Here is a 24,477-nt window from a genome sequence, read left to right on the forward strand (position 1 = left end):
CGCGTGTTTATGACGTACGCGCACAGGATTGTGGATGTTGTAGTTTTAATGATCTCTCTCTCTCTCTCTCTCTCTCTCTCTCTCTCGCTGTCTCTCTCTCTCTCAAAATATAAATTGTATAACTGACAAAAAAAGCATAAAGATAGAGTTAAATAATTAAGACCTTTTTGTAACTTTTCCATTGTGAGGGACATTATGAAGGGCATTTTCATCCATTTTTCATTTGTTTGGTTCTGGATTTAAATAAAACCATTTCAAATATTATTTTGCTTATAAAACAAAAGACAAGAGAAAAGAGACCGATCCAGGAATGTTTCCTTTTCATTTAAATGGTTCTGCTGAAGCATAAATGTAACCATTTTTAGATAAGAATGATTTATGAACATTCCATTTCTCACCACCATTATAGTCTGTCTCTGTGGGCAATGCATTTAAATGTGCACATGACACGGTGCAATGAATGATATGGCTTTTTATTTCATCATTTATTTTCTTTAATCTTTCTATTTCACTTTGTATTTCATATTCGGCTCTGAAAATGGAGGATTGATCCTTCAAAAATATGTCATGCCTTAATACAGTTCCCAAATAGTCAGTCAGGAATGAATAATTCAAAAGGTGTTAAATAAGTGACAAACAGGATCAGATTTAAAACATTGGTTGGAAACAGCCACGCTCAATATTCCATAAATAAGTGATACTTGTAAGCCAGATTTGAACTGACAGGAAAATGTTTGGAGACTCACTGTAAATTCATTTCCCAACACTGTGCATTCATGAATGAGTTGACTGCATGGCCTTCACACAATAGCAGTCTTTCACAATATATCAATTCATTAATCAAATCAGTGGTGGAAAAGACACACAGCTCATAATATTGAATATACCGTAAGAGTTTCAGGGATTACAATTCTTAAAATGTTTTGAATGTTTTATGTATTGTGTGGGTAAACACTCAGCAGCAAGGTCAGTCTCACTGACCTTGATTCAAGGAAAAACACTTCCAGTGGCACATTTTTAACATTTATTTACATTAACTTTGGGTTATAATACAAATCCCATTGATTTAGAACTACATTGGTTTTATGTTCCCTAGTTACATCAGTGAAAGAGTCTTTGCAGCAGAGCCAATTGAGAGTTTCAGTTAGACCATCTGTTTTTCACAATTACTTGTCCTCCAGATCCATGAGCATCTTTTTTTACTGTTCAGTATGAATGTTTTATACAAACAGTTAGGTCCATATATACAGCTAGGGCTGCCCCCTAATAGTCGACTAATCGTTAGTCGAGCTAAATTTTATTAGTCACTTAGTTGCAGAAAAAAAGAAAAAAAAATCCACATTGGCGAAGTCATGCAGTCCATGAAGTACAGATTGTTAACAGCTGGTCTATATGGTAACAGTACATCGGGCAGGACAGCCAAACGCTCGCCTACCATTCATCGACCTCAAATATGACTTATCATCTGAAATAAGTATTAGCAACATTACCGCTCCATCTAATCTAGAGAAACGGGCTGATATTGAAAGCAAACAGGATTCACTTTCTGCCGTCTCGGTCTCTGAACTTGAGTGCAAAACTTTGTGTACATCTTTGCCTTAAAGACATTAAAAATATATCTTATAAAGTGAAATGTCTACTTTTCATATGAACCAATTCAAATGGAAAACAATATTCTCAGATTATGTAATCCGTATAAAACATGCATGCAGGCCCATCCTGCTGCAGAGATGACTAATTTTAAACCGAAAAAAGAAAGCACTAGTTTATCAAATTATGAAAATATCAATGCAGTCTGCTTACTGTTTTCCCCTGACACATTCAAAATCATTACTTCTGCAGGTGCATTGTGGCAAGCTTTATGCATGTGCTTGAGCGCTTTATTAGGCTATAGCCTATAGGCAATTAAAAGCTCATTAGAATGATTTAAATGGTTTATTAATACATGTGCAATTAGTCAACTAATGTTTAAAATGAATGACTACTTGTCAACCAGAAAAATACTTAGTATTTTTACTTGAGGGCAGCCCTAATTTTGGCTCTGTATGCCACCAAAATAGAATTAAAATAAGTGCAGATTTTAAGTTTTAATTCAAGGGGTTAAACAAAAATATAACATAAAAAGCTCTAAAAATTACAACCATTTTTATACACAGTCTCCCCATTGTCAGGGGCTCAAATAAATATAATCACAAATAAAATGTTCACTTTTAATATTTAGTTAAGAATCCTTTGCAGGCAATGCCTGCCTTAAGTCTGGAACTCATAGATATATCACCAGAGGCTGGGTTTCCTCCTTTGTGATGCTTTGCCAGGCCTTTACTGCAGATGACTTCAGTTGTTTGTTTGAGGGTCTTTCTGCCTTTAGTTTTGTCTTCAGCAAGTGAAAAGCATGCTCAATAGGGTTGAGATCAGGAGATTGACTCGGCCATTGCAATCCACTTTTTAACTTAAAAAAAACTCCTGGATTGCTTTTGCTGTATGTTTTAGGTCATTGTCCATTTGTAATATGAAGCGCCATCCAATCAACTTTGCTCCATTTGACTGAATCTGGGCAGAGAGCATTTCCCTATACACTTCAGAATTCTTCTGACTGCATCTGTCTTCTCACATCATCACTAAACACCAGTAACCCAGTGCCACTGGAAGCCATGCACACTCATGCCATCACACTGCTCCACCATGATTCACAGATGATGTTGTATGCTTTGGATCATGGGCTGTTCCAAGCCTTTTCCATACTTCTTTCTTCCCATCATTTTGGTAGGCTACAGGTTGATCTTAATTTCAGCTGTCCAATGAATGCTTTTGCAGAAGTGGTCTGGCTTTTTTAGATGTTTTTGGCAAAGCCTAATCGGGCCTTGTTTGCACCTTGTGGTGAACCCTCTGTATTTGCTCTCGTGAAGTCTTCTCTTGATTGTAGACTTTGATAGTGACACACCTACCTCCTGAAGAGTGTTCTTCACTTGACTGAATGTTGTGAAAGGGTTTTTCTGTAGCATGGAGAGGATCCTCTGATCATCCACCACTGTTGTTCTCTGTGGACGTCCATGCGTCCATTTTTATGTTGCTGAGCTCACCAGTGCATTCTTTTTTTCTCAGAATGTACCAAACTGTTGATTTGGCCACTCCGAATGTTCCTGCTATCTCTCTGATGTATTTGTTTTGTTTTTGAAGCCTAACAACTGTTTCACTTGCATGGAGAGCTCATTTGACCGCATGATATGGGTTCACAGCAACAGCTTCCAAATGCAAATGCCACACTTAGAATCAACACCAGACCTTTTACTTGCTTACTTGATGTAGAAATAATGAAAGAATAGCTCACATCTGTCAATGAAATGGCTGAAAAGGGGGGAGGTACATATTAAAGAGCTGTAATTCCTTAACCTTTCCTCCACTTTAAGCCCATATTCATTATATAACTTTAACTTGAATGTTTTGGTCAGCATCTAAAATAATAAAAATTGTGCCTACAGGTGTCCAGATATGGAACTGTATGTGTGTGCATGCGTGCGTGTGTGTGTGTGTGTGTGTGTGTGCGCGCACGTTTTTGTGACAAATGAGGACATAAATTTGTATAATGACACAAGTATGACACGGGTATTACAAGGCGAAGGTAACTTTTCAGGACATTGCCCCATGTCCCCACTTTTCAAAATTCTTATAAATCATACAGAGTGAGTTTTTTGGGGGCTAAGTTTAGGTGTAGGGCAATAGCACATACAGTTTGTACAGTATAAAAACCATTACGCCTATGGGATGTCCCCACTTTTCACAAAAACAAACATGTGTGTGTGTGTGTGTGTGTGTAAATATATGCTCGCAAATCTGCAACATTCATATGAAATTTCTTGTTAAGGCCAGTTGGAAAACATTTGGGGAATAATGTTGGCCTAACATATTGTGAAGATTCAAAGTAATTCTCTTTTCTTAGCATTTGTGGATTATTGCGATGTTTTTTTCAGCTGTTTGGACTCCCATTCTGATGGCACCCATTCACTGCAGGGGATTCATTGGTGAGCAAGTGATGTATTGCTAAATTTCTCCAAATCTGTTTAGATAAAGAAACAAACTCATCTACTTTTTGGATGGCCTGAGGGTAAGTAAATGTTTAGAAAAAAAATATTTTTAGGTGAACTATTCCTTTAAAAGCAAAATTTGTCATTTCAAATCTACAAACATGAAACCACTCTGTTCTTTAGCTAAACAGTTCCAGTACATCATGACATTTATACGCGACATTAATTGTTCCACCGCAATTAATAGTGTATATCAAATTGGGCTGTTATTTGAATCACCACTTCTGTCTAAAGTGTTTCATTTAATTATATCAAAATGATTCAGAAATGGTTGTTACAATTAACACCTCCCGTCTTACAGGCATAAAGTATCAAATCAACACAGCTAAAGCAAATCAACATGACAGCAACTTTACAGAGTCATTTTGAATTCATTGTCAGACTTCCAACAGTGTTGAGGCAATTAAAATCAACCTTATTCTCACAGAGAAGGCCTAGTTTTGCTTATAATTTCTTGTCGGTTCATGAAAGAAACTTGATTGCTCTTCAGATGAAAGGAACTGACATGACTTGTCGCTGCCTAATGAACTGATGAAAGCGAGAAGTGCCCTCTCTTTGAGGACAGAAGAGACGCAGCAGCCATTTAACTCATGTAAGTCTTATTTGAGTTGGTAAATTCAATGAATTCAGCTCGGCACAAAAACATCTATTTGTGTTTGACATCTCTGACGTTTCACAGACAGAATGAATTGCTTTATAAGAATCTCATTCATTTGCTGCATGTCATTTTGATCACATTTCTCATAATGAAATCAGACATTGGAAAACAGACAAGCTCTTTTAATTTTCACTTTCTTTGAGTTTAGAAACTCAGCAGTATAATCAGTACAACAAAGCATTTCTTTCTCAGTGAGTAGAACAATCGCTCCAATAAGAAACTAAAGTTTCCTTTTTGATATTAGCTGTGTTCCAAAATCTAGTGAGCTGCCTTGATGCTTACTGCCTACGCAGATAGCATCCTAATCATCATGTATCCTCATAAACAGCTGATTTTTGCCATTTACACAAAGAGTAATTTACACAAAGAGTTGGAACATGCGAATAGCAGTTTGCTATTCGCATGTTCCAACTTCCAAATAAAATTAAAAAAAATAATGAGACCTGTTTTAGCTAGTTCATCAATACTGTTCAGTATTGACTGAAATATTTTTTTGTTACTTTTTTTACTGTCAAAGATTGCCAAGGACGATAAACAGAGTACTTGTCATGGTTGCTTAGAAACAATGTATGTGGTTAAGTAGCACAGCAAAAAAAAAAAGAAAAGGAACAAAGGAAAACAATAAAATGAATGTTCATTTCCACAATAAGGAGTGACCTTTTTGACCTAATCCTGAAAGAGTCCCAAAATACTATATTAAATCTATAAGTGTGTTTGTTCTGAAGCTAAGTAAAAATTATTAAGCTAAGTAAAAATGAAAGGCTATGATTGCCAATAATGTGTAGGTAAGCCTGGCAATCAATGGGAAAAGGAATGTCAGAATCATTGATTAAAAAAAATAGTGAATGTCTCAGAGAATCAACATGGAATCATTTGGATTTGCAATAGTTCTTCAATATTGGGAATTGGATTCATTTTATATGTCCAAGCAGAGAATCAATTAATTCATATTTGTCCTACACTACACTGCATGTGCCAATTATGTGTTAGCAGGAACATCACAAGGACACGGCTTAGCACACCTCAGTTTTACACATCACATCTGATATCTTGCTTGACTGCTGTGTGCCATGTATTTTTTCAGTTACTCCCGTTGTAAATTGTATATAAAAAAAGAAGAATCCTATCTTTCTTCCTGTCTTAAAATGTCAAGCAAAGAACAAGAAATACATTCGTAAATCAATCAATCAGTCAGTCTCTTTGTGTGTTTGTGTATGTGTGTGTGTGTACAACCTTGCAAACAAAACAAAGAGTATGTTTCACAAAATTTTATAGATTTTTATTTATAGATACTTATTTTATTTTATAGATACAGAGATATAGTTCTTTTCTTTTTCGTCATGGCGATGATTTTTTGGTCTGTCACATTGCTTTATTACATGAAAAATATGATGTATTTTGATGAATATATAGAAGTATGACTAATGCAAATTTATGAGAGCTGCAGGCCAAAAAAAATCAGTCTTTTAGTGTGGAAAAAAAATCACTTGCAAATTAGAAAACTTTGCAGTCATCTGGAGATGGGCATCACTGCCAGTGTTGTATTCAGCAAGAGTGTGTGGCTGACATTTACACATGCAATCTGGGTTGTCTTGAAACTCAGAAGACATGGAAAGGGTTTAAGAAGGGGAAGGTTATGCATTCACAAGCTGTAAACATTCCCAATTAAGCAATCGGGACATTTGTATTGATACGTTTAATTAATCCCCAAAAATCTTTATTTGGGCAGAGGGCCTTAAGGCTTTATATTTATTTTAACCTCCCAGATCTTGCTCACATATCTTAGAGAGCTTTTAGCTGAAAATACGCTGCATAATCCAACATTCCCCAGCAGCGGTAGAATTTCAGCAACACAGATTCTGTATTAAGTCTGCTCTATAAATGTCCTTAGCTATTCTCATTCATATGTATTTTCCATCAGAGATTGCACAGCTCCTTCGAATGATATAAATGTCTCAGGAGAGATCGTACTTTGTGCTTTTATGAAGAACCTTTAAGTGAATCTCAACTGCAGGAGAGACACTTACATAAGAGGCTTAAGAGAAAATGCCAACGAATATGAAATTTAGGCTTGATTAAGTTCACTGGTGTGTTACATTTAATATTTGATATGTAAGTAGACTACTGCCTGTACTGTATAGAGAATAGAATGAAACATTCACACACTGAGTCACTTCATAACATTTCATAACTACTGTAGCTGAACAGCAAAATCCACCTGATATATTAAAATAGACAAATTTAATAAAATGGCAATTGAATGGAAATAGATGCATCTACATACTGTAATAAACAGATATGTGGAAAGATTTTATTTATTATTTTTCTATATTGTATTAATTTATTACAAACAAATGTTACATTATTTAAACTTGCATGATTTTTTTCGTACTCTTTGAACAACTGTCTGCAAATGTTGATCATTTGTTAGAATTGTTTAACTTGTGACATTTACACTCTGCTGTGTCCTATATGAAGACAGGATATTAATTTAGGCAGGGTGGTCTTACTGTAATTTGAGATTTATCTGCCTGATTACATTTGCCCCTGCAGGGTCAAAAAGGGTTCAATATCATTATTATTCTCTCTTCCTTAACATCTTTCATCAGTCATGCATGACTGAATTATGATGACTGTGGCATATATTGAACAATTGCATGCATGATATTAACTTTGCACATAAGTTCTGTTGAACATAATATTAATTTTAATATAAATAAATCCTCATGGTCATGAACAGAGTTTCTGATATATCTGAGCACAGCTTTGAGAGTACATTAAAGGCAACTGTTCAAATTAGTTTAATATTCTTGATTATTCATGCGGTCCACTGTTCAGAAAATTATGCAGTGGTTTTTAATATTCTTGAAGATCTCCTCTGTACACAGTTAATTAGTCATTATTCAGGGATCAAAGATTGTGCCAATTGACATTCATGTTCTTTTCACTCCTTTATGAAACATCTTTTATGTGAAATATCTTATTTAGGTCAGTACTAAATAAACAATAGCATGCATTTTGTATGATCCCTCTTATTTTGGTAAAATAATCAACATTTTGCAGATTCTGCAAGGTATATGTAAACTTTTGACTTCAACTGTAAGTATACTTTGATGTTTAGCTGTCCTACATTAAATTTTTAATATTTAAACAATTCAATAATTAAGTTAGAGAACCATTGATTTAGATTCCTTTCTCTGTTTCCAACTAAAAATGTACAATAAATGGCATATTTTCAAGTTATTAATGCTTGTGAAAGAACATAGGTTCATTCGTCTGTCTCTGAAGATAAACTATTTCTGAATATGTTAGCTGTTACCATGAGAATGTCATTAAAGCAGCATGGTGCTGTAGCCATCATAACTGTGCAACTATAAGCTGGCAATATTTATCCAACAAGAAAAGCTTAAAATTATATGTATTTCAAATGTTTATTGATAGCCCCTTTTTAATATTTGGTATGTTTCATCAAGACAGCATCAACACTTGGTGGACCTCCCAATGTGCCTTATTTTTGTAGATTAATATTTACTCATATTCAACCACACTCCATTTAAAACAGTCTCACATCGTTGGCTAAGAATAACACAGAACTTTTTCATTTAACCCTCCATTTCCGTATTGATCATTTCTTATTGTAGGGAATTGCTCCTGCAGTCACCTCATGCAGGTCTCTTCTTTGTCCTTATGTGTGGTGAGTCATGCTGACATTCCCGTATATCCTTTTACACACTAGAAACATGAGAAGGAATGAAACATTATTCACCTTTAAGACCATGTCAAGATCACTTCTTTGAGACCTTGAGAATGATGTAAAGATCCAGGTTTAAACCAATGGACCGGATCCAATCTGCTGGGTCAAAGCATGGTCAATTACTCAAAGCCACCTGCTACAAGTGCAACACTGGGTTCTGGTCAAGCTCCCCAGCTCTCTGATGGACTTCCAGCTGTTCCGTGACTGTGAAAGTGTTAATGAGATGTGCAAAATGACAGCATTGTTCCGGCTCCCGAAGAGAAAGACAAGTGCAACAGATAAGAGACATCTGATTGTGGTTTCTGACCCTAAAGGTAACATAAGTTGCATTGTGGGATTGACTGGGGCCAAAGGGAAAAAAATAAATAAATAAAAATAGTAATCATCTTTTCTTTTTTTATAATGACCCAAATGCTGTTCACTTGGCAATTGATGAACTTCTCGTGTCCTCCTGTAGATGGCGTTCTTTAAAATACAATGAAAATTAAAATTCTGTTGTTACCTGTCTTTTTCCTTTATGGTGTTCCAGACGTGTACGACTTTACACATAAGGTGAATTTCCTGTATCTTTTTCAATAGATTGTTGAAGGATGACATATTATTGAAGTTTTTGAACTTGGAAGTTAGCATCACCCTGGTTCCTGTGACAAAAAACCCCCAAAAAAACCATAGGATTTTTCTACCAGCAAGCAGTTAAGAAAATAAACTATAAATGAACTACACCACAGTCGCTTAAAGGGATAGTTCACCCAAAAATGAAAATTCTGTCACAATTAATTACTCACCCTCATGTCCCGTAAGACCTTCGTTAATCTTCAGAACACAAATATATTTTTGATGAAATCTGAGAGCTTTCTGACCCTGCATTGACATTAACTGAACTGACATGTTCACAGTGTTGGGGAGCAGTTAACTACAAGTAGCGACGCTACTAACTTAACTACATTTTTCAGTAGCTTGGCAGTAGCTCAGTTGCTTTTTAAACAGTGTAGCTTTTCCAGTAGCTAACTACTTTTTGCAGCAAGTAGCAGTGTAGTGCGAGCAAAAGCTACATTGCGTTTTGTCGAGCCTGCGCGAATCAGCGCGATGGCAAGGATATTCTTCTTGTTAGATTACAAACTCATTTTTTGCCATTACCGCCACCTGTTGTTTAATCGCGCATCTTGCGGCTAACAGTTCACTGACGTACAGAAGTGGGTTGACACACCCATATTATCCATGATGGAGCAAGACGTGGCGGCAGATTTGGAGGATGGAGAAACAACTAATGTTAATTACCCATGGCCTTATTTGTCCAAGTTCATGTCTCTCAAAGAAACGACAAGTAAAGGTTACACTTTTTGTAACAGTCTGAGATATTTGAGTGTTGTGTGTAATAAAACAACACTCTTTGAAATCATAATTGTATTGAATTGTTTTAAACACTAAATATTTTACTTAAAACATTCCTCAGACACTTATTCAGTTATTTATAATATACGTTGTTCAAAAAAATCTAAAGTAGTTTCAATATAGCTAGCTACTTTTTGATAGTAACTTGTAGTGTAGCTAACTACTTTTCCAAAAGGGTATAGCTTGACTGTAGTTTAACTACTTTAACTTACGAGTAGCTTGTAGCTTGTCAAACTACAGTTTCAGAGTAGCTTCCCCAATACTGCATGTTCAAGACACAGAAAGGTAGTAAGAAACCGTAATTTATGAAGCCACAAGAATACTTTTTGTGCACAAAGAAAACCAAAATGACGACTTTGCATTGTGGTACTCTTCTGAATGCACGTCGACTGACACAGAAGAGAAGAAATTGCTGAATAAAGTTGTTATTTTTTATTTCTTTGCACACAAAAAGTATTCTCGTAGCTACATAAAATTCCAGTTGAACCACTGATGTCACATGGACTATTTTATCATAGAATAAAACATGAAAATATCATGTTTGTGTTAACCACATACATTACATCAGGCATTTAAACAAAAACCCATTTACTTAAGGAAAACTGAACCCTAAGTGTTAAAATGCAGACTTGTTTCCGGTTTTTGGCCTACAACATTACATGATCCCTGCACCACTCTATGAAATTGAATCAGGATATGGGCTGTCAAGTTCCACAATGACAAACAAACACCATAAAAATGTAATAAAAGCTGTCCATATGACTCATGAACAACATTTCAAGCCTTCCGAAGTATATCAACAGCTTAATTTAAGTCATTATTCACTGTAAACCTACACTGAAAAAAAATGATTCATTAAATTCACATTTTTTTTAAGGTAAGTGGTTACAATCAGTTTATTTTAGCTATACATTTAAATAAACAAATTTAGTTGACTAACTTTCAACATGTTTTTTTTTTTAATGTAGCTAAAATAAATAGTTTGCAACCACTTACCTCAGTGTAGCCCTCCTTAAAGTTATTCATAAGGTTTTTGATTCTGTTTGTCAATGAATCATTTGATTTAGTTCACAAAAACAAAATGATTCGCTCACAAATCTGACCAGTTCTCGAGTTCAGCTTACTGTCTCACTGCTGAAGATATCGTATGGCTTCGGAGGACCTGGAGAAAAAATGGTGAGATCAGAATGAAACCCTTATCTCCTGCTGAAAGCGTGTTGTATCGGTTACACATTTCATTTTCTCTGAGACATGCCTTATGTTTCGTTTCCTGCTGCTTTAGTTCAGGGGAAATTAAAGGACACATTCGTCACAAGTCTTTGCTATGCTAGGTGGAACAGAACCTCAAAAGACCCTCAGATCTTCATATAATCTATCAGAGCCTTTACACCTTGCAACAAAAAATATTTTAAAATCTCTATAGGTTTTGAAGACAGGCTTATACAGTTGTTAGGTTAAGTGATGTCCTGATGAAACATTTGACACAGCTTTGATAAATATCATGGAAAAACATCTGCCTCACAAGAACCCACTAAACGAGGACCTGGATTCCTGCCGTTCTCCAACCTCTGACATCAGGCAAATGCGAGCTATTTATGGCTGTTCTTGAAACATGAGGACGTGCTGGTCACACCAGCCAGTTTCTATTGGCATCAGCCCACACTGTGGATTCAAACATTTATGAGTAATAAAAGTTCTTGAGACAAGACGGCTCTTCAAAGCTTTATCTATAATGATAAAGGTTAAAGAATCCCACAGAGGGCAGCTGTAACTAGGGCAAAAAACAAACAATAAAGCAGATGTAACATTTCTTGGAAATGGTTTATTCTAGCTAAGCACTTTTGCACACTCCATGGACATTTTCCACCTTGGTGTGAAGAAATTATCGGTTTATGTACCACATTCACCTTGTTTACACAATACAATGAAAGCATTTATAGTACCACAAAACTGCATTTCCTACAACCGACTGAAAATTAAACTTTCTCATGTAACATTACAGTAATAAAAATACAGACATGAGCAAGTTCAAAAAGACATTTTATGGTATGAAGTAAATACAGCTTTGCATTTGAAGAAAATCTCAAATATTGTAGTGCTTACAATGTAAAAGCGAGCGGGAAAATAAATCTGAACAGTATGTGCAACACACTTCTAACGATATCAATAAAGTTTGTCATTATCAAATATTTCCAAACTGTAACTCACAAAACGCTCACAAAAATATATCAAAGATTTTCATCTAAAAAAAAAGAAAAAAGAAAAATTGTTCACTTACAAATATTTTTGACCAAACGCATAATTTCAAAATATTTTTATTTATTATGGCTAATACTCTCTCTCTCTCTCTCTCTCTCTCTCACAAAAAAAACAACAACAAAAACTCACAATAAAAGACACTATCACATTAATGGTAATTCCATCATTTAAAATATACTCTTTTAACACCAAACATGTTAATAAATAAAAGTTTAGAGACAATTTTGGTCCGTTAATGTCGGGAGAACTACTTCCAGAAACTCTTGAAATATCACTATTATTTACTAACTTAATATCTTAGCATCTATCAAATCTAATTTACGGTACCTTTTTTTTCAATATGTGCATCATATGCAATATAAATAGGCCCATAATTAAACCAACACAAATCTGCTTTGTGCCCCTTCAGCATATTGCACGCCACCTCTTCAATTACTTGGATTATGATACAGATTCTCATTATAGCCATTCTGAAGGCATATACGTTCCAGTTTATCGCCGACATTTCCTCTGAAAAGTGTGAAAATGAGTTGTGGCATGAAGAATGAGGTTAGCACAGAGAATGGCAAAGGTTGCCTGACACACCATATCTTCAAAGTTCATTTAAAGTCCACTCAGGATTACTGTAAAGCACCACTTTCATCACTCGGCAAGACGAGTCCTCATTTCCACACCACAATCACGCCATTACCAACCCTGGCAAGTTCACTTCACTGTTTCACTGAAAGAAAAATATCATTAGACCCATCTATTTGAGCTAAAAGTTGATATGACTGCCTGGCAACCAAAGTCTGAACAGCGTCACAATAGCCACACGTCAAACAGACATTTAGCTTATTGTTTCCATACTTTCCCTTATAGAGCCTGCTGTCTGCGTACTTCTAAAATGCTGACAGATCAATGTCCTTGTATGGTGTTGAAAGAATGCCATTCAGTTTTATAGAGCTTGAGTGCGGATCACTTTCTAATTGGATTGGAGCAAATATTTAATTTAATAAATAATAAGGTTGAACAAACAAATGTTATGCTATTTTGTGCAGATTCTCTCATCACTAAAGAGCATCACTCTCATGTAGTTCCAAAGCTGTATGTCTTTATTTCTTGTGTGGAACATAAAAGAAAATATTTTTCAAAAAAGTTTGGTAACCAAACCATTTTCCATTATATAGACAAAAAACATCATCTTTTGTGTTCCACAGAAGAAAGATCTAGAGCAACATGTAGTTTGTTTACAGTATTTTTATTTTTGGATGTTCTATCCCTTTAATAGCCAATTTCATCAGATGCCAATATACGTAAATATCCACAAAAACCATGCACAAAACAAGGCAAGATAACAAAAAAATATGACTCACATTTAATTAAATATGGGTTCACGTCTTACAAACATAAACATGGTGTGTACTGACCACAGTGCATTCATGCAGTTAATTATTAGTTGCAGATTGCATGAAATCATAGAAAAAGACATTTTCAAGGATATTTTGTATATGATGAACAATATGGTAGTGTGTTGGTGTACATGACCTGAACAGTAAGTGGCCTTAATGCACTACATGGTTAATGAGGCAAGAGAAGAAATAACACTCACTTCATACAGCATGTGTGTCGGATGTGTCGACTGGAGCAGCTAAAGCTTCACGTGTGTTTAGTGAACTGAGCTTCTCATCTTCATCGCTTGTTTCCTTTTTTCTCTTCTTTTTTCTGCATGGTTTATATCGTTTGCTGTGAAACAAGATAGGATACGGGCAAAAGAAAGACATTCAAGGTTAAAAAACACAGAAGACTGACTCTTCTAAGCTTGACTATGAAAATATGAAATAATGGATCACATTACTCACTGTGTACAGACGCATATGAATACGATGAGCAGAATCAGAAAGACCAATCCTGCCACCACACATGCGATGACTATTTTCTTTCGTTCTTCTACACGAAGATCAAGATCACGATATTCACACCGAGTGCCAATATATCCCGTTTCACATCTGTACGAAAAACAAACTAATTATTCAACATTTTCTTGATCTCTGATTGGCTGCGTGATGGATAGGTTAAAGTCTCACCTGCATGAAGGAGTGTTTTGCGCCTTTACAAAACGACAAACACCATGGATACAGTAATGCTTGTATTCTTTTGGACATTTAGAGAAGTGTCCACTCCATGTGTGGTCATCATTTGAATCTGCACAGGGGTTACATATCAACATTAAACACAAATAGTATTATAAAAGTTTAGGGTCTGTAAGATATTTGAATGTTTCTGAAAGTCTCCAATGCTCATCAAGATGGCATTTATTTAATCAAAAATAGTAAAAACAGTACTATTGGGAAATATTATTACAATTCATAACTGTTTTCTATTTTAATTTATAATTTATTTGAATCGGCTTTGCTTGACAGTATTCTCAAGCTTGCGGTCATCCCTGTTGCTCGTGCACCTTTTCCTACCTAATTTCTTAATTCCGGTCAACTTTGCATTTATTATGCTTTGATACAGCACTCTGTGATCCCTTTCAGTAATGACCTTCTGTGAATTGTCTTCTGCATCATTGCCAAGTCAGCAGTCTTCCCCATTATTGTGGTTTCAAAGAACAAGAGATACCCCAAATTTATACTGTAGGGATGGTCATTTAATGCTCAAATTTAAATATTCTAATATTTTGAGATACTGGATTTTTGACTTCTGAGCTGTAAGCTCTAATTGTCTAAATTAAAACCCCCCAAAAAACTTTTGAAATGTTTTACTTTACATGTAATGAATCTAGAATATATGAAAGTTTCACTTGTTGAAATAAGTTATAATAAAAAAAAATAAACCTTTTCACGATATTCTCATTTTTTCAGATGCACCTGTATTCATGTGATGGCAAAGCTGAATTTACAGCAGCCGTTACGCCAGTCTTCAATGTCACATGACCCTTCAGAAATCTTTCTAACATACTGATTTGCTGCTCAAGAAACATTTCTTATTATCAATGTTGAATTTATTTTTAATTAATGCTGAAAATGCTGAATTAATATTTTGTGGAAACTTGTGTATTTTTTTTAAAGAATTCTTTGATTAATAGAAAGACTTTACTGTCCTTTTTAACCAATTTAATGCATCCTTGCTGAATAAAATTAGTGTATTAAAAACTGTAAAGTAAATTGTAGTAGGGATACACAAAAACATCCGTTTGATAATTATGTTCATGTTATAGGCTGATATAAAAAGTCAAAATTATTTTGAATTAATAAATTGAAAAATGAATACCAACAGCTTAAATGCAAAAGGATATTTAGGCATCACAATACTTTAGTGTACAACATGAAAATTATACAGCAATATTCAGATTTGTTAAAGATTATGAAGTCATTAAGCGGTTTGAATTTTTAAAAGCCACTTTAAATTTATGTTAGCTAATGGCAAATGTGATCTAAACGTAAAAATAAGGGTAAAATTAACATACACAATAAATATCCGATATCCATCAATAAAACTCAAATAATTACCATAATATCTATAAAATACAGAGTAACATAACCAGGGTTGTCTGTTTACTCATTTACAATATTATGTGTGTCATTATACAAGCCAAGTATAAAGGCCAAACTCAGTTCAAAGGATTGAGGAAGAAAATAGACCGGTCTACAAACACTGAAATTTGAGCTTTGACTTCAGAATGAACTAAAAATTGAATGGAAATGGATCTAATTACCACCTCTGGCCACATGTAACATGATCCAAGCTCAGTAAGAGAGGGTTACCTGCCATACAGAGATGCTAAACTTGCGCTTTACAAGGCTTAAAAGGGACCAAGAAGCAGGGTTATCATCATTACAGCCCAATTTTCCTCAGTGAACAGATTAGAATATGCCTCATGTTAAGCAAATGCATTTGGCAGAATTTTGCGGTGCTCAAATAACACCAGTGAAACTTTCTCATGCCATAAAAAATAATCTTTTAATTTAATATCCCATTTATCTCTTCAGCAGGTGGTCAGGCTATCAAGACTTTCATGTCATGCCCAGGCGAAGCCCATTTTTTACAACACAACAGCGGCAAACACAGTGTTACATTTCACATCTTCAAAGTCACTGGTAGTCGAACCTCAACGCAGCTTCAAAATATGCTTTCTGCATGAGGTGAGGGTGAATCATATGGAAAATATCGAAGGCTTGGTTTGCTCATTTCACTAGGGGTGCCAATGGTTTTTACCTGTGCAGTTGTCATGGTGATCGCAGGACACAGTCCTATTTGCTGGTATCTTTGTGGTATTCCATTCAGCTTGGGAGTATTTGCATAGGACAACAGCTGAGGGCAGACAACAAACAAATCACAGGTGGCACCATGCATGTCTCCACAGCTCTGGCACTAGATTGCTTTGCAGCATTCCAGGCAAATGTTATACTGGATTATACAGGCCTTTTGATTGTGGCTACACTTTGAAAGCCCTCCCTTCATGATTAACCAATAGAATGTCTTCTAATGTGCGAAACTGGCTTCCAGAGCTAAAAATAGAATCTTTCATAGTAGCCTACTATAAAAGAAGACACTCAACTACAGCAAAGACGCACCCGCTGCTGATGTCACGAACACATTCATAAATACAAGTGAATAAAGAACTATTCAAAGGAAAAGTTGGCAAACGGGTACTTCTACAATCTGCAGTGTCGTAAAATGTGCTATAGATGTTGCAAACGAACAAAACACATCTAATGGAGTTGAATAAACCAACAATGGTAGATACCTGTTAGTATTCCCAAAATGAACCTGCGCGTCCTGTCCATTTGTACTTTGCGTTGCGCGTCAAAGCGAAGACTTCATTCCCCGTGTTGCTTCAGATGTCATGTCGTTCATTTTACAGCGATTAGTTTATTAAACGACTACATTCAGTTGCTAAACACTTTTCAGCTGTCTTCCCAAAGTTTACCTTGGGGTTTCCTCAAGAAGACGATAGTGACGGGTCGGCTGGCGATTATTGAGCCGTGTGTGGGAGGCGCTAGTGAGTTTTCTCCGCCTTTATGTGTGAATGAACGTTTTCTGTGGGTTTTTGCTTTAGTTTAGGCCGGTAAAGGTGTTTCGCTTTTAGAAGGCAAAGGATTCATGTTGTATATTGCATACAAATCAGCGTTTCCTATAATGGCATGTGAAAGTTGCCATTTAATTAATAGGCTAGTATATTTACATAGCCTACTTTATGATTCTTACATTGCAAAAGCATTAGATTTTTTTAGTTTTTTTAATCACAGATATATTCATTTGTACATTACATTTTATTTTTACCTCAATGAGAAATTTAGGTGAACGAATTATAAACGTTATATATATATATATATATATATATATATATATATATAAATTTTCCCTTTTTTACACACTAAAAAATAGCTTGAGATCAAATAATAACTGGCAGTCTTACTTTAGACCACCTATCGAAAACCCCTGGACTCCAAAACGTATAGCCTTAGGCAAATAATGGCAGCAAAGTTTAGAGAGAGGCTAAAACATGTTCAATAGAATAAAGATTTTTACTGAGTGCTGAAAAATCAATGACCCAGCATCACACAATATAATCTTGAAGTGGAAGAACACCAAATCTGGCACCTTGCTGAAAACAGAAATAAAATCTTAGAAGAAAAAAAAGTCAGAGTCAGAAAGTTTTCAGATTGTTGAACCCTCAAGTGGGTCAACAAACAATTTGAGTATTTAAAGTATTTACAGCAGCCAAAGTTCATGTGTCACATATTATATTAAGTATGTTTATGATTTATTACCACATTTACAGATTTGATTTTTAATCTTAATGTTTCTGTTTTTTAATTGTTTTTTGAAGACTGAAATTATTAGATTAATCAATTCCCATTTTGTTATATTGCTAGTCTTTTTACTGAAAAAAAAAGGTTTTGTGAAAGAAAAAGTGTGAGAGTATGATTATAAAAAAAAAACTAACATGTCATATATGTGTGTGCCCTTGGCATCAAAAAGTTCAAAACCCCCCTGGTTCACTGAGTCATTAGTCTAGAAATACTTCAGTCAGGGTTGCCCAAGGGGTAGCCTAAATCTCTGACGCTGTCTAAATCCCCTCATGTTACCAGACGGTGCCTCTTAATGAAGATGAGAAGGCTCTGTGGACACAGCACACTGCTGGAGTGAGGGCTTGTGGTCATTGGCCGTGAGATTTCTCATGGGAGATGGAGAAGATGTGTGACTGGCAGAGGTTGCCAGAGACTGCTCTCCTCGTCGCACACAAGCCACGTATTATCAAGGGCCACTGCAAACAACGACCCCTTCAGCATCTGCCATGCTCAACTTAGCACAGACACCGCAGGGCTTACTGCACTCGTTCACGAGAGAGCCATGCAAACTGTGATTTTCAGTAAAATGTGCTTAACATCAACATTATTCATTTTCACCGTCAATTACATACATTAAATAACATCTTTGATAAATAATTATGACATTATTAGATAAGTCATAATTATGAGATTAAAAAGTCAAAGTTAGGAGATAAAACAATTATGGGATAGAAATATGATTATAATAATTGAGTCTAAATTATAACAAAACTAATTATGCCAAAAAGTCAAAAGTATGAGATAAAACATCAAAATTATGAGTCATAAATGACAAAAAATGAAATTATGAGTAAAAATGATGAGATCGAAAGTCATAGTTATGACATAACCCAAAATTAGGAGAAAACGCAAGTAAAATTCAGAGATAACATTATGAAACAGTCATAATTATGACATAAATAAACACAATTATATGAAATTTAACAAATTCAATTAATATTGAAATTATGAATCAAAATAAGCCACAATTATGACACAAAAGGTCAACATTATGACAAAAAAAAAAGTCAAATTTATAATAGAAAGTCAGAATTATGAGATACAAAAATTGGTCAATTTGTCATAATCCCTTAATTTCAACATATTATGTAATAATTGATTTACCAAAGCATTTTTTATATATTAGATTCCTTATCTGGATAAATACGGGCAACAGGATATGCCAAATAAAAGGTGTAGTATTTATCCCAAACTAAAACCTCACAATACTGAAAATCACCAACAATGAATAAAGTTTGTGGTCTTAAAGGTCTGTGGTCTACATTCTGTCCGATTCAGCCTCTCAACAGTGGCAAACATCGCCGCCAGGTGGGAAAAACACCCCACTGCAGAGTTTTGTCCACTTAGTTTAAGACACAAATTAGGCATTATTAACAAGTGGCTGGTTAAATTAAACTGTGGTAAATACTTCACAGAAACAACTTTCCTTTTGAGAACAATCCACATGCTGGTGGTTTATTTTAGATGAGGTTATAATGCCTTTTCCATGCTTTTTCAATCAGTTGAAATGTTAATGTTAAATGATTACATTAAACTTCCATCCTCCTCTACATTAAAACAAATCAAACTTTTTTCACAGATTACACAAGCAGCCAGTCAAGAAATATTTATCTGTATTTATACCAGCTGTGTTCTCACTTAAGATATGCCAGATGTTTCATTTTTGTCTAATATAGACTCTGCTACAATCATCGCACACAGAGAGTAACAAGTGCAATGAGACCTCATATGTCTACTCTTTGAGAGGATTCTTAAGTGTCTCTATAATTTTATGATATATCTCTAAATTTAGCTAAACACACACACACACACACAGATGTGAATCACACAGACAGAAAATGACTAAGAATCAAAAGGCTTGATTGCTATAAGTGCAGAGGGCCGCATGTCTGCATGGAAAATAATAGATCACTTCAACTTGTCAAACAAAATGTCCTGACAAATGAGCACTTTGATCAGTTTATTTCAACAGATGTAAAATAGATTAAACCCAGTGCATGTTGTTCATGAAGTATTAAACGAGTTCTTTTTGGCTACATCTTGATATTTGAAAAACAAAACTGTGATAATATATTAAGACACTGATTAATTTCATTCAAGTTTGAAGTTCCCTCACATAAAAATAGTGTCACAGAAAAATATTTTGTCATCACACATTTTGTGTCCCTGATTCTCCAGTGAAAGCAGTCTTTATGAGAGCTCATTTGCATACCGGAGCTTGTGCTTCAATCAGAACATAGAATGCAAATGAGAACCCAGGCAGCTTGATACGTTCTCTAGGCAGCAGCTCACGTCCCTTCAGCTGAGGAAGTGTTCGGTCATCCACCATCTTCAGCACTTGCCCATTCAATTTGACTGACCTAGAAAATGGACAAAAAATTGGAATCTCAAGGTTGTTACTACAATAGTTGAACATTCAGTGTAGTCTCTCTAATAATATGAGGTAATAAATGTATAATAATATGATTGTCAAGATGATTGCATTGCATAGTCCAAATATTGTGAGATCATGAGACGTTACCTGGAATAAAGACTCTGTTCGCCAGTCTCAGCTGACTGTAGCACAAATGCTTCAATGGTGCTGTTGGCTGTATGCCCAGGCAGACTAATCGTGACTTCATTTTTGTTTAGGTTTAAGGCAAATAAGGTCACTGCACCCGGTCTATAATGTGTGCTGAAAAAGAAAAAGATACCATATGTAAAAAAAAAAAAAATCTTAAACTTTTTTTAGTTAAGTTAGCCATCTTTAGAAAATAAATCACTGTGAATGAGAATAAAAGTACCTTTTTCTGTTAGTGCAGTGAAGGTAAACCCGTATTGGTTTCTTTGGTCCTGAATTCATAAGAACTTGTGCTTTTAAGACCTCTGGACCAACAAGCCTTTTGTATAGCAATGACAGCCAGTAATCCTGCCATAATACACAATTTAATGAAGAGAAAGACAAAAACTAGGATAATTGACTGGTCCACATTCCTGGACCGATACAGAAGTTATGCAACAAAGAACAAACACATAAAAAACACTTACTGGAAGAGGATCTAGGTTATCATCCACTAAATGGTACGTTCCAGAACCAATTAACACCTGTCTGATGACGACATCTAAACCGAGCTTGGCAGCAAGCCCCAGTTTGTCCAGCCACCTTCGATAAACAAGACAGATATAAATATATATAATAAACAATAAGAAATTAATACTTTAATTCAGCAAGGATGCATAACACTGATCAAAGATGACTGTAAAGACATTTATAACTTTATAAAAGATTTATAGTTCAAATAAATTCAAAGAATCCTGACAAGATTTTTCACAAAAATATAAAGCAGCACAACTGTTTTCAACAGCAGCAAATCAGTATATTAGAACGATTTCTGAAGGATCATGTGATACTGCAGACTGGAGTAATGGCTGCTAAAAATTCAGCTTTTCCATCACAGGAATAAATTACATTTTAAAATATATAAAAAATAGAAAACCGTAATTTTAAATTGTAATAATTTCTCACAATATTACTGTTTTTACCATATTTTTTAATTAAATAAATGCAGCCTTGGTGAGCATAAGAAACTTCTTTCAAATAAAAAAAAAAAATTACTACCCCCAAACTTTTGAATATATATATTTTTTTATATTCAAACTGTTGAAATCTGTTGATTAAATTAGAATTAGGCTACTTAAATGTAAAACCATTGTATTTTTTAATTAGAACAATTAGAATAATTATGGAAAGCTGTTTATCAATAACTGACATTTTTTCATTTATGTTACTATTAGTATTTGATTGCCGATTAAGCACATTGGCTGTTTTAATTTACTTACAATCTTTCATCTGTAATTTTTTTTTGACTTACATGAAACCAGCTACAAACGTGTCAGAGAGTCCAACAGCACCTCCACCATATGCCGAACTCGTCTCTCCTAGCCAAACCTTCTTCCCCGGAGAAACAGATTCAACAATCTAAAGGCAGAATGTTTATCACTTAATTTCTGTCATTATCTAGTCACTGCTGAATGTGAGAAATTTGAACGCCACTAAAGAATTCTTTTATTGCTCTGGTACCTCGAGGACCTCGTTAATTTTTGTTGCGAGAGTATCAAGCACTTCAGGGTCAAGGAAATCCTCTAAAGACGTGTCTCGGCCATTCACATAATAGCTGTTAAGAAGAAAAAAGGAGAGCAAGTTCAATACAAAGCTAATTTATTTCTGATTTTATTGAAAGGAAGTAAATCATAACTTACTGATGCCAGGTGCATGCAGTAATGGCCTTTGCTCCAGTCTCTAAAAACCTATAAAAGTCAACGTTCAACCATGTTACGCTTCTTCGATACCCAAATGCATTAGTATTACTGATGGTGCAGACAAGAAGCATCTCTGAAAAATCCATTAAAAACAAGAACTATTTTCTCAGAACACTTACCCAGTTAACAAATCTTTGCGGTGATCTCGTGGCTGACTAACATCTGGTCCATACAGTCCTGTCGAGTGGTAGACCGCAGATTCCTGAAGGATTTGATGCAAATGGACAAAATCCTGACCGAGCTGGTACCCATCCACTCTGATCCCCGCTTTTTTCTCATAGCTGTTGGGTTCTAAAACAAGTGATTTAATGCTGAGGCATCAACTTAATAACAGCTAATCATATAAAAATGATTAGGGAATTCAAAACAGGAACGTGTGCATATGCATAAACAAATTCAAATGAAAGATCCCAAATCCTACCATTCCCCAGTTCCCAGGACATCACATACTGCCTGGACTCACAGTACTTCAACAGCAGTTCTGCATTTGTGCTGTTCCATGCGTTTTCGCTGGTCCGGAGCAAAGCATTCAAACCGAAGATGAGGTCCAAACCAGAGCAGTTTGCAAAAGCATATAGCAGATCGACTGCATATTCTGCATGAAATACAGACACTTGCCTTTTATGTTTTCAGATCAGTGAAAATCTGAATAGATTACTGGTTCAATAATAATGATGGCCCAGGGACAGTCTGAGAGAGTTTATATATACATATAGCTACCATATAGTTGCTATAGGTAATAGCTGCCATACAGTCTTTTTGTAAAGAAGACTTTTGATTATAAAAATACTACTTTAGATTTTCTGACGCTTAAAAATGTGGGTCAGCAGAATTTACATTTTTGCTAGAGAACACTATTTTGTGGAACTGACTCGTGATAAATTCTCCATTAGGTAATTAATTATTTAAAAAGAAGTGAAATTAAACTTACCAGAGAATTTTGTCTTTTTGTATTTCCCCTCTAGTTCCTCCTGAAGTAAAGTCTTTGACTGTAGGACCCATTTTTGCTTCAACCTATTTTCCAGAAATGGAGGCAATTCAAGTCTCTCACATAATTTTCCTGTTGGAATAACAGTAAATGTGGCTGATTAACTAAATTCAATAATATATAAAAAAATATTTTGTGTGTGTTTGAGAGAGAGAAACCTTATTCAAAGTATTGTATCAGTTTCGGTAAAATGTGGAACATAGTTATGTGATGTAATATAGCTTCCAGTAAAAATCACTTTGAACCCAGGTGGTGAAATATCATTGCAAAAATTGCTCAGAAATATGAAGGTATAAGTGTCGAAATAAATTTGACACGAGGCAATGTAGGTGCATTTTATGTTCATGTTTGTGTGAATCAGTTCACTGTTCGCTCATTAAAGTCAGATGACAACACACACCGCAGTCAGCTTTCTCAGCTAGAGGATGTGGTTTATTTAAGTTTTAAGTCATGTATTGATGCGAAGTGAAAGAGGTTACCTAGAACAGCGCTGCTGCTGTTGTCTCTCGCTTGAAAATATCTTCCGCGTGGGTTGAATTTCATAAAGTCTTGTTTGGTACCTCCAAATCGCAGAAACGCTGGGATCAAGGCTTTGGCAAGGGTTCTTAACTTCGGTGAACTGCATAAACACCATACCATATCACTTCTTTTAAAAAGTTACATCACAACTTTATTAATTTGAGGTCTGCTTTAAGAGAAGTTACTTACTTCAGTAGGTTCATGAACTTCTCCTCGGCGATTAAACTCGCATCTATGGCCAAGGAGAGAAACCTTTCGTCCACCCGTCGGGCAACATGGGACAGATCCAGGTCGACGCGTAATGACTGAACATCAGCAACAGATATCACTGCTTTGCCCCCTACATACAATGCGCCAAAGCAAGCAAGAGCTACAATCGTGGAAACTGCCGTGGCTGTAGACTTCATCTGTTCAATCCGACGGTTTAGTCCTCACCCGGGCTTTGCTGGCATCACTCATCCGAAACACACAGGCCAAATATTGTTTGTTTTTTTGGTACCGTCAAAACTACTTCCTTCTTTCTTGTTAGACCAGTTCATAATTTTTTCTTAAAAATATATACTCCTGGGCGTGGCTTCAGGCTGATTCATTTATTTGCATGCCTTAATTTGATTGGCTGGCACTCACAACAAGAGAGGCAGCGCTGGAACTTTATCATGCTGTTTGTGATCGTCTTCCCTTTGTGG

General features: G+C 35.3%; 2 protein-coding genes across 4 annotated transcripts; both read right to left on the reverse strand.

Moving 5' to 3' along the window:
• Window positions 1-7,073: 7,073 nt before the first annotated feature.
• Window positions 7,074-17,125, reverse strand: LOC306862054 (probetacellulin-like). Of its 3 annotated transcripts, XR_013783519.1 has the most exons (7): window positions 16,878-17,125; window positions 16,346-16,441; window positions 14,212-14,329; window positions 13,987-14,133; window positions 13,737-13,870; window positions 8,997-9,135; window positions 7,074-8,590 (listed from the first exon to the last, which is right to left on the reverse strand). XR_013783519.1 is itself a non-coding variant. In XM_079404652.1 (6 exons), the coding sequence occupies exons 1-5, from the start codon at window positions 16,915-16,917 to the stop codon at window positions 13,738-13,740; spliced, it is 534 nt and encodes a 177-aa protein (XP_079260778.1). In that variant the 5' UTR covers window positions 16,918-17,125; the 3' UTR covers window positions 11,597-12,866; window position 13,737. The 3 variants fall into 3 exon arrangements, 2 of the variants coding, with proteins under 2 accessions (XP_079260777.1, XP_079260778.1); XM_079404652.1 differs by lacking the exons at window positions 7,074-8,590; window positions 8,997-9,135 and adding an exon at window positions 11,597-12,866; XM_079404651.1 differs by lacking the exons at window positions 7,074-8,590; window positions 8,997-9,135 and having other exon boundaries at window positions 11,596-13,870; window positions 16,878-17,123.
• Window positions 17,126-19,416: 2,291 nt separating this feature from the next.
• LOC306861998 (heparanase-like) lies at window positions 19,417-24,366 on the reverse strand. The gene is made up of 12 exons (XM_079404564.1): window positions 23,981-24,366; window positions 23,752-23,891; window positions 23,216-23,344; window positions 22,706-22,879; window positions 22,404-22,575; window positions 22,225-22,272; window positions 22,046-22,139; window positions 21,837-21,943; window positions 21,013-21,127; window positions 20,769-20,893; window positions 20,507-20,659; window positions 19,417-20,345 (listed from the first exon to the last, which is right to left on the reverse strand). The coding sequence occupies exons 1-12, from the start codon at window positions 24,196-24,198 to the stop codon at window positions 20,186-20,188; spliced, it is 1,635 nt and encodes a 544-aa protein (XP_079260690.1). The 5' UTR covers window positions 24,199-24,366; the 3' UTR covers window positions 19,417-20,185.
• Window positions 24,367-24,477: the final 111 nt, after the last annotated feature.

This window comes from Barbus barbus, assembly GCF_936440315.1.
Source record: "Barbus barbus genome assembly, chromosome: 43".
Classification (NCBI taxonomy): domain Eukaryota; kingdom Metazoa; phylum Chordata; class Actinopteri; order Cypriniformes; family Cyprinidae; genus Barbus; species Barbus barbus.

What these genes read in the sequence shown, in the direction of transcription:
- LOC306862054 (XM_079404651.1), bottom strand. Translation starts at nt 16,917, where the DNA reads ATGGACAGGACGCGCAGGTTCATTTTGGGAATACTAACAG. An exon ending in CATTTTGGGAATACTAACAG is followed by an intron (nt 16,442 to 16,877) that starts GTATCTACCATT and finishes GTCTGCCCTCAG; the next exon opens with CTGTTGTCCTATGCAAATAC. An exon ending in CAAAACACTCCTTCATGCAG is followed by an intron (nt 14,134 to 14,211) that starts GTGAGACTTTAA and finishes TTTTTCGTACAG; the next exon opens with ATGTGAAACGGGATATATTG.
- LOC306861998 (XM_079404564.1), bottom strand. Translation starts at nt 24,198, where the DNA reads ATGAAGTCTACAGCCACGGCAGTTTCCACGATTGTAGCTCTTGCTTGC. An exon ending in AAGTTCATGAACCTACTGAA is followed by an intron (nt 23,892 to 23,980) that starts GTAAGTAACTTC and finishes GTGTTTATGCAG; the next exon opens with TTCACCGAAGTTAAGAACCC. An exon ending in CGCAAAGATTTGTTAACTGG is followed by an intron (nt 22,273 to 22,403) that starts GTAAGTGTTCTG and finishes TGACTTTTATAG; the next exon opens with GTTTTTAGAGACTGGAGCAA.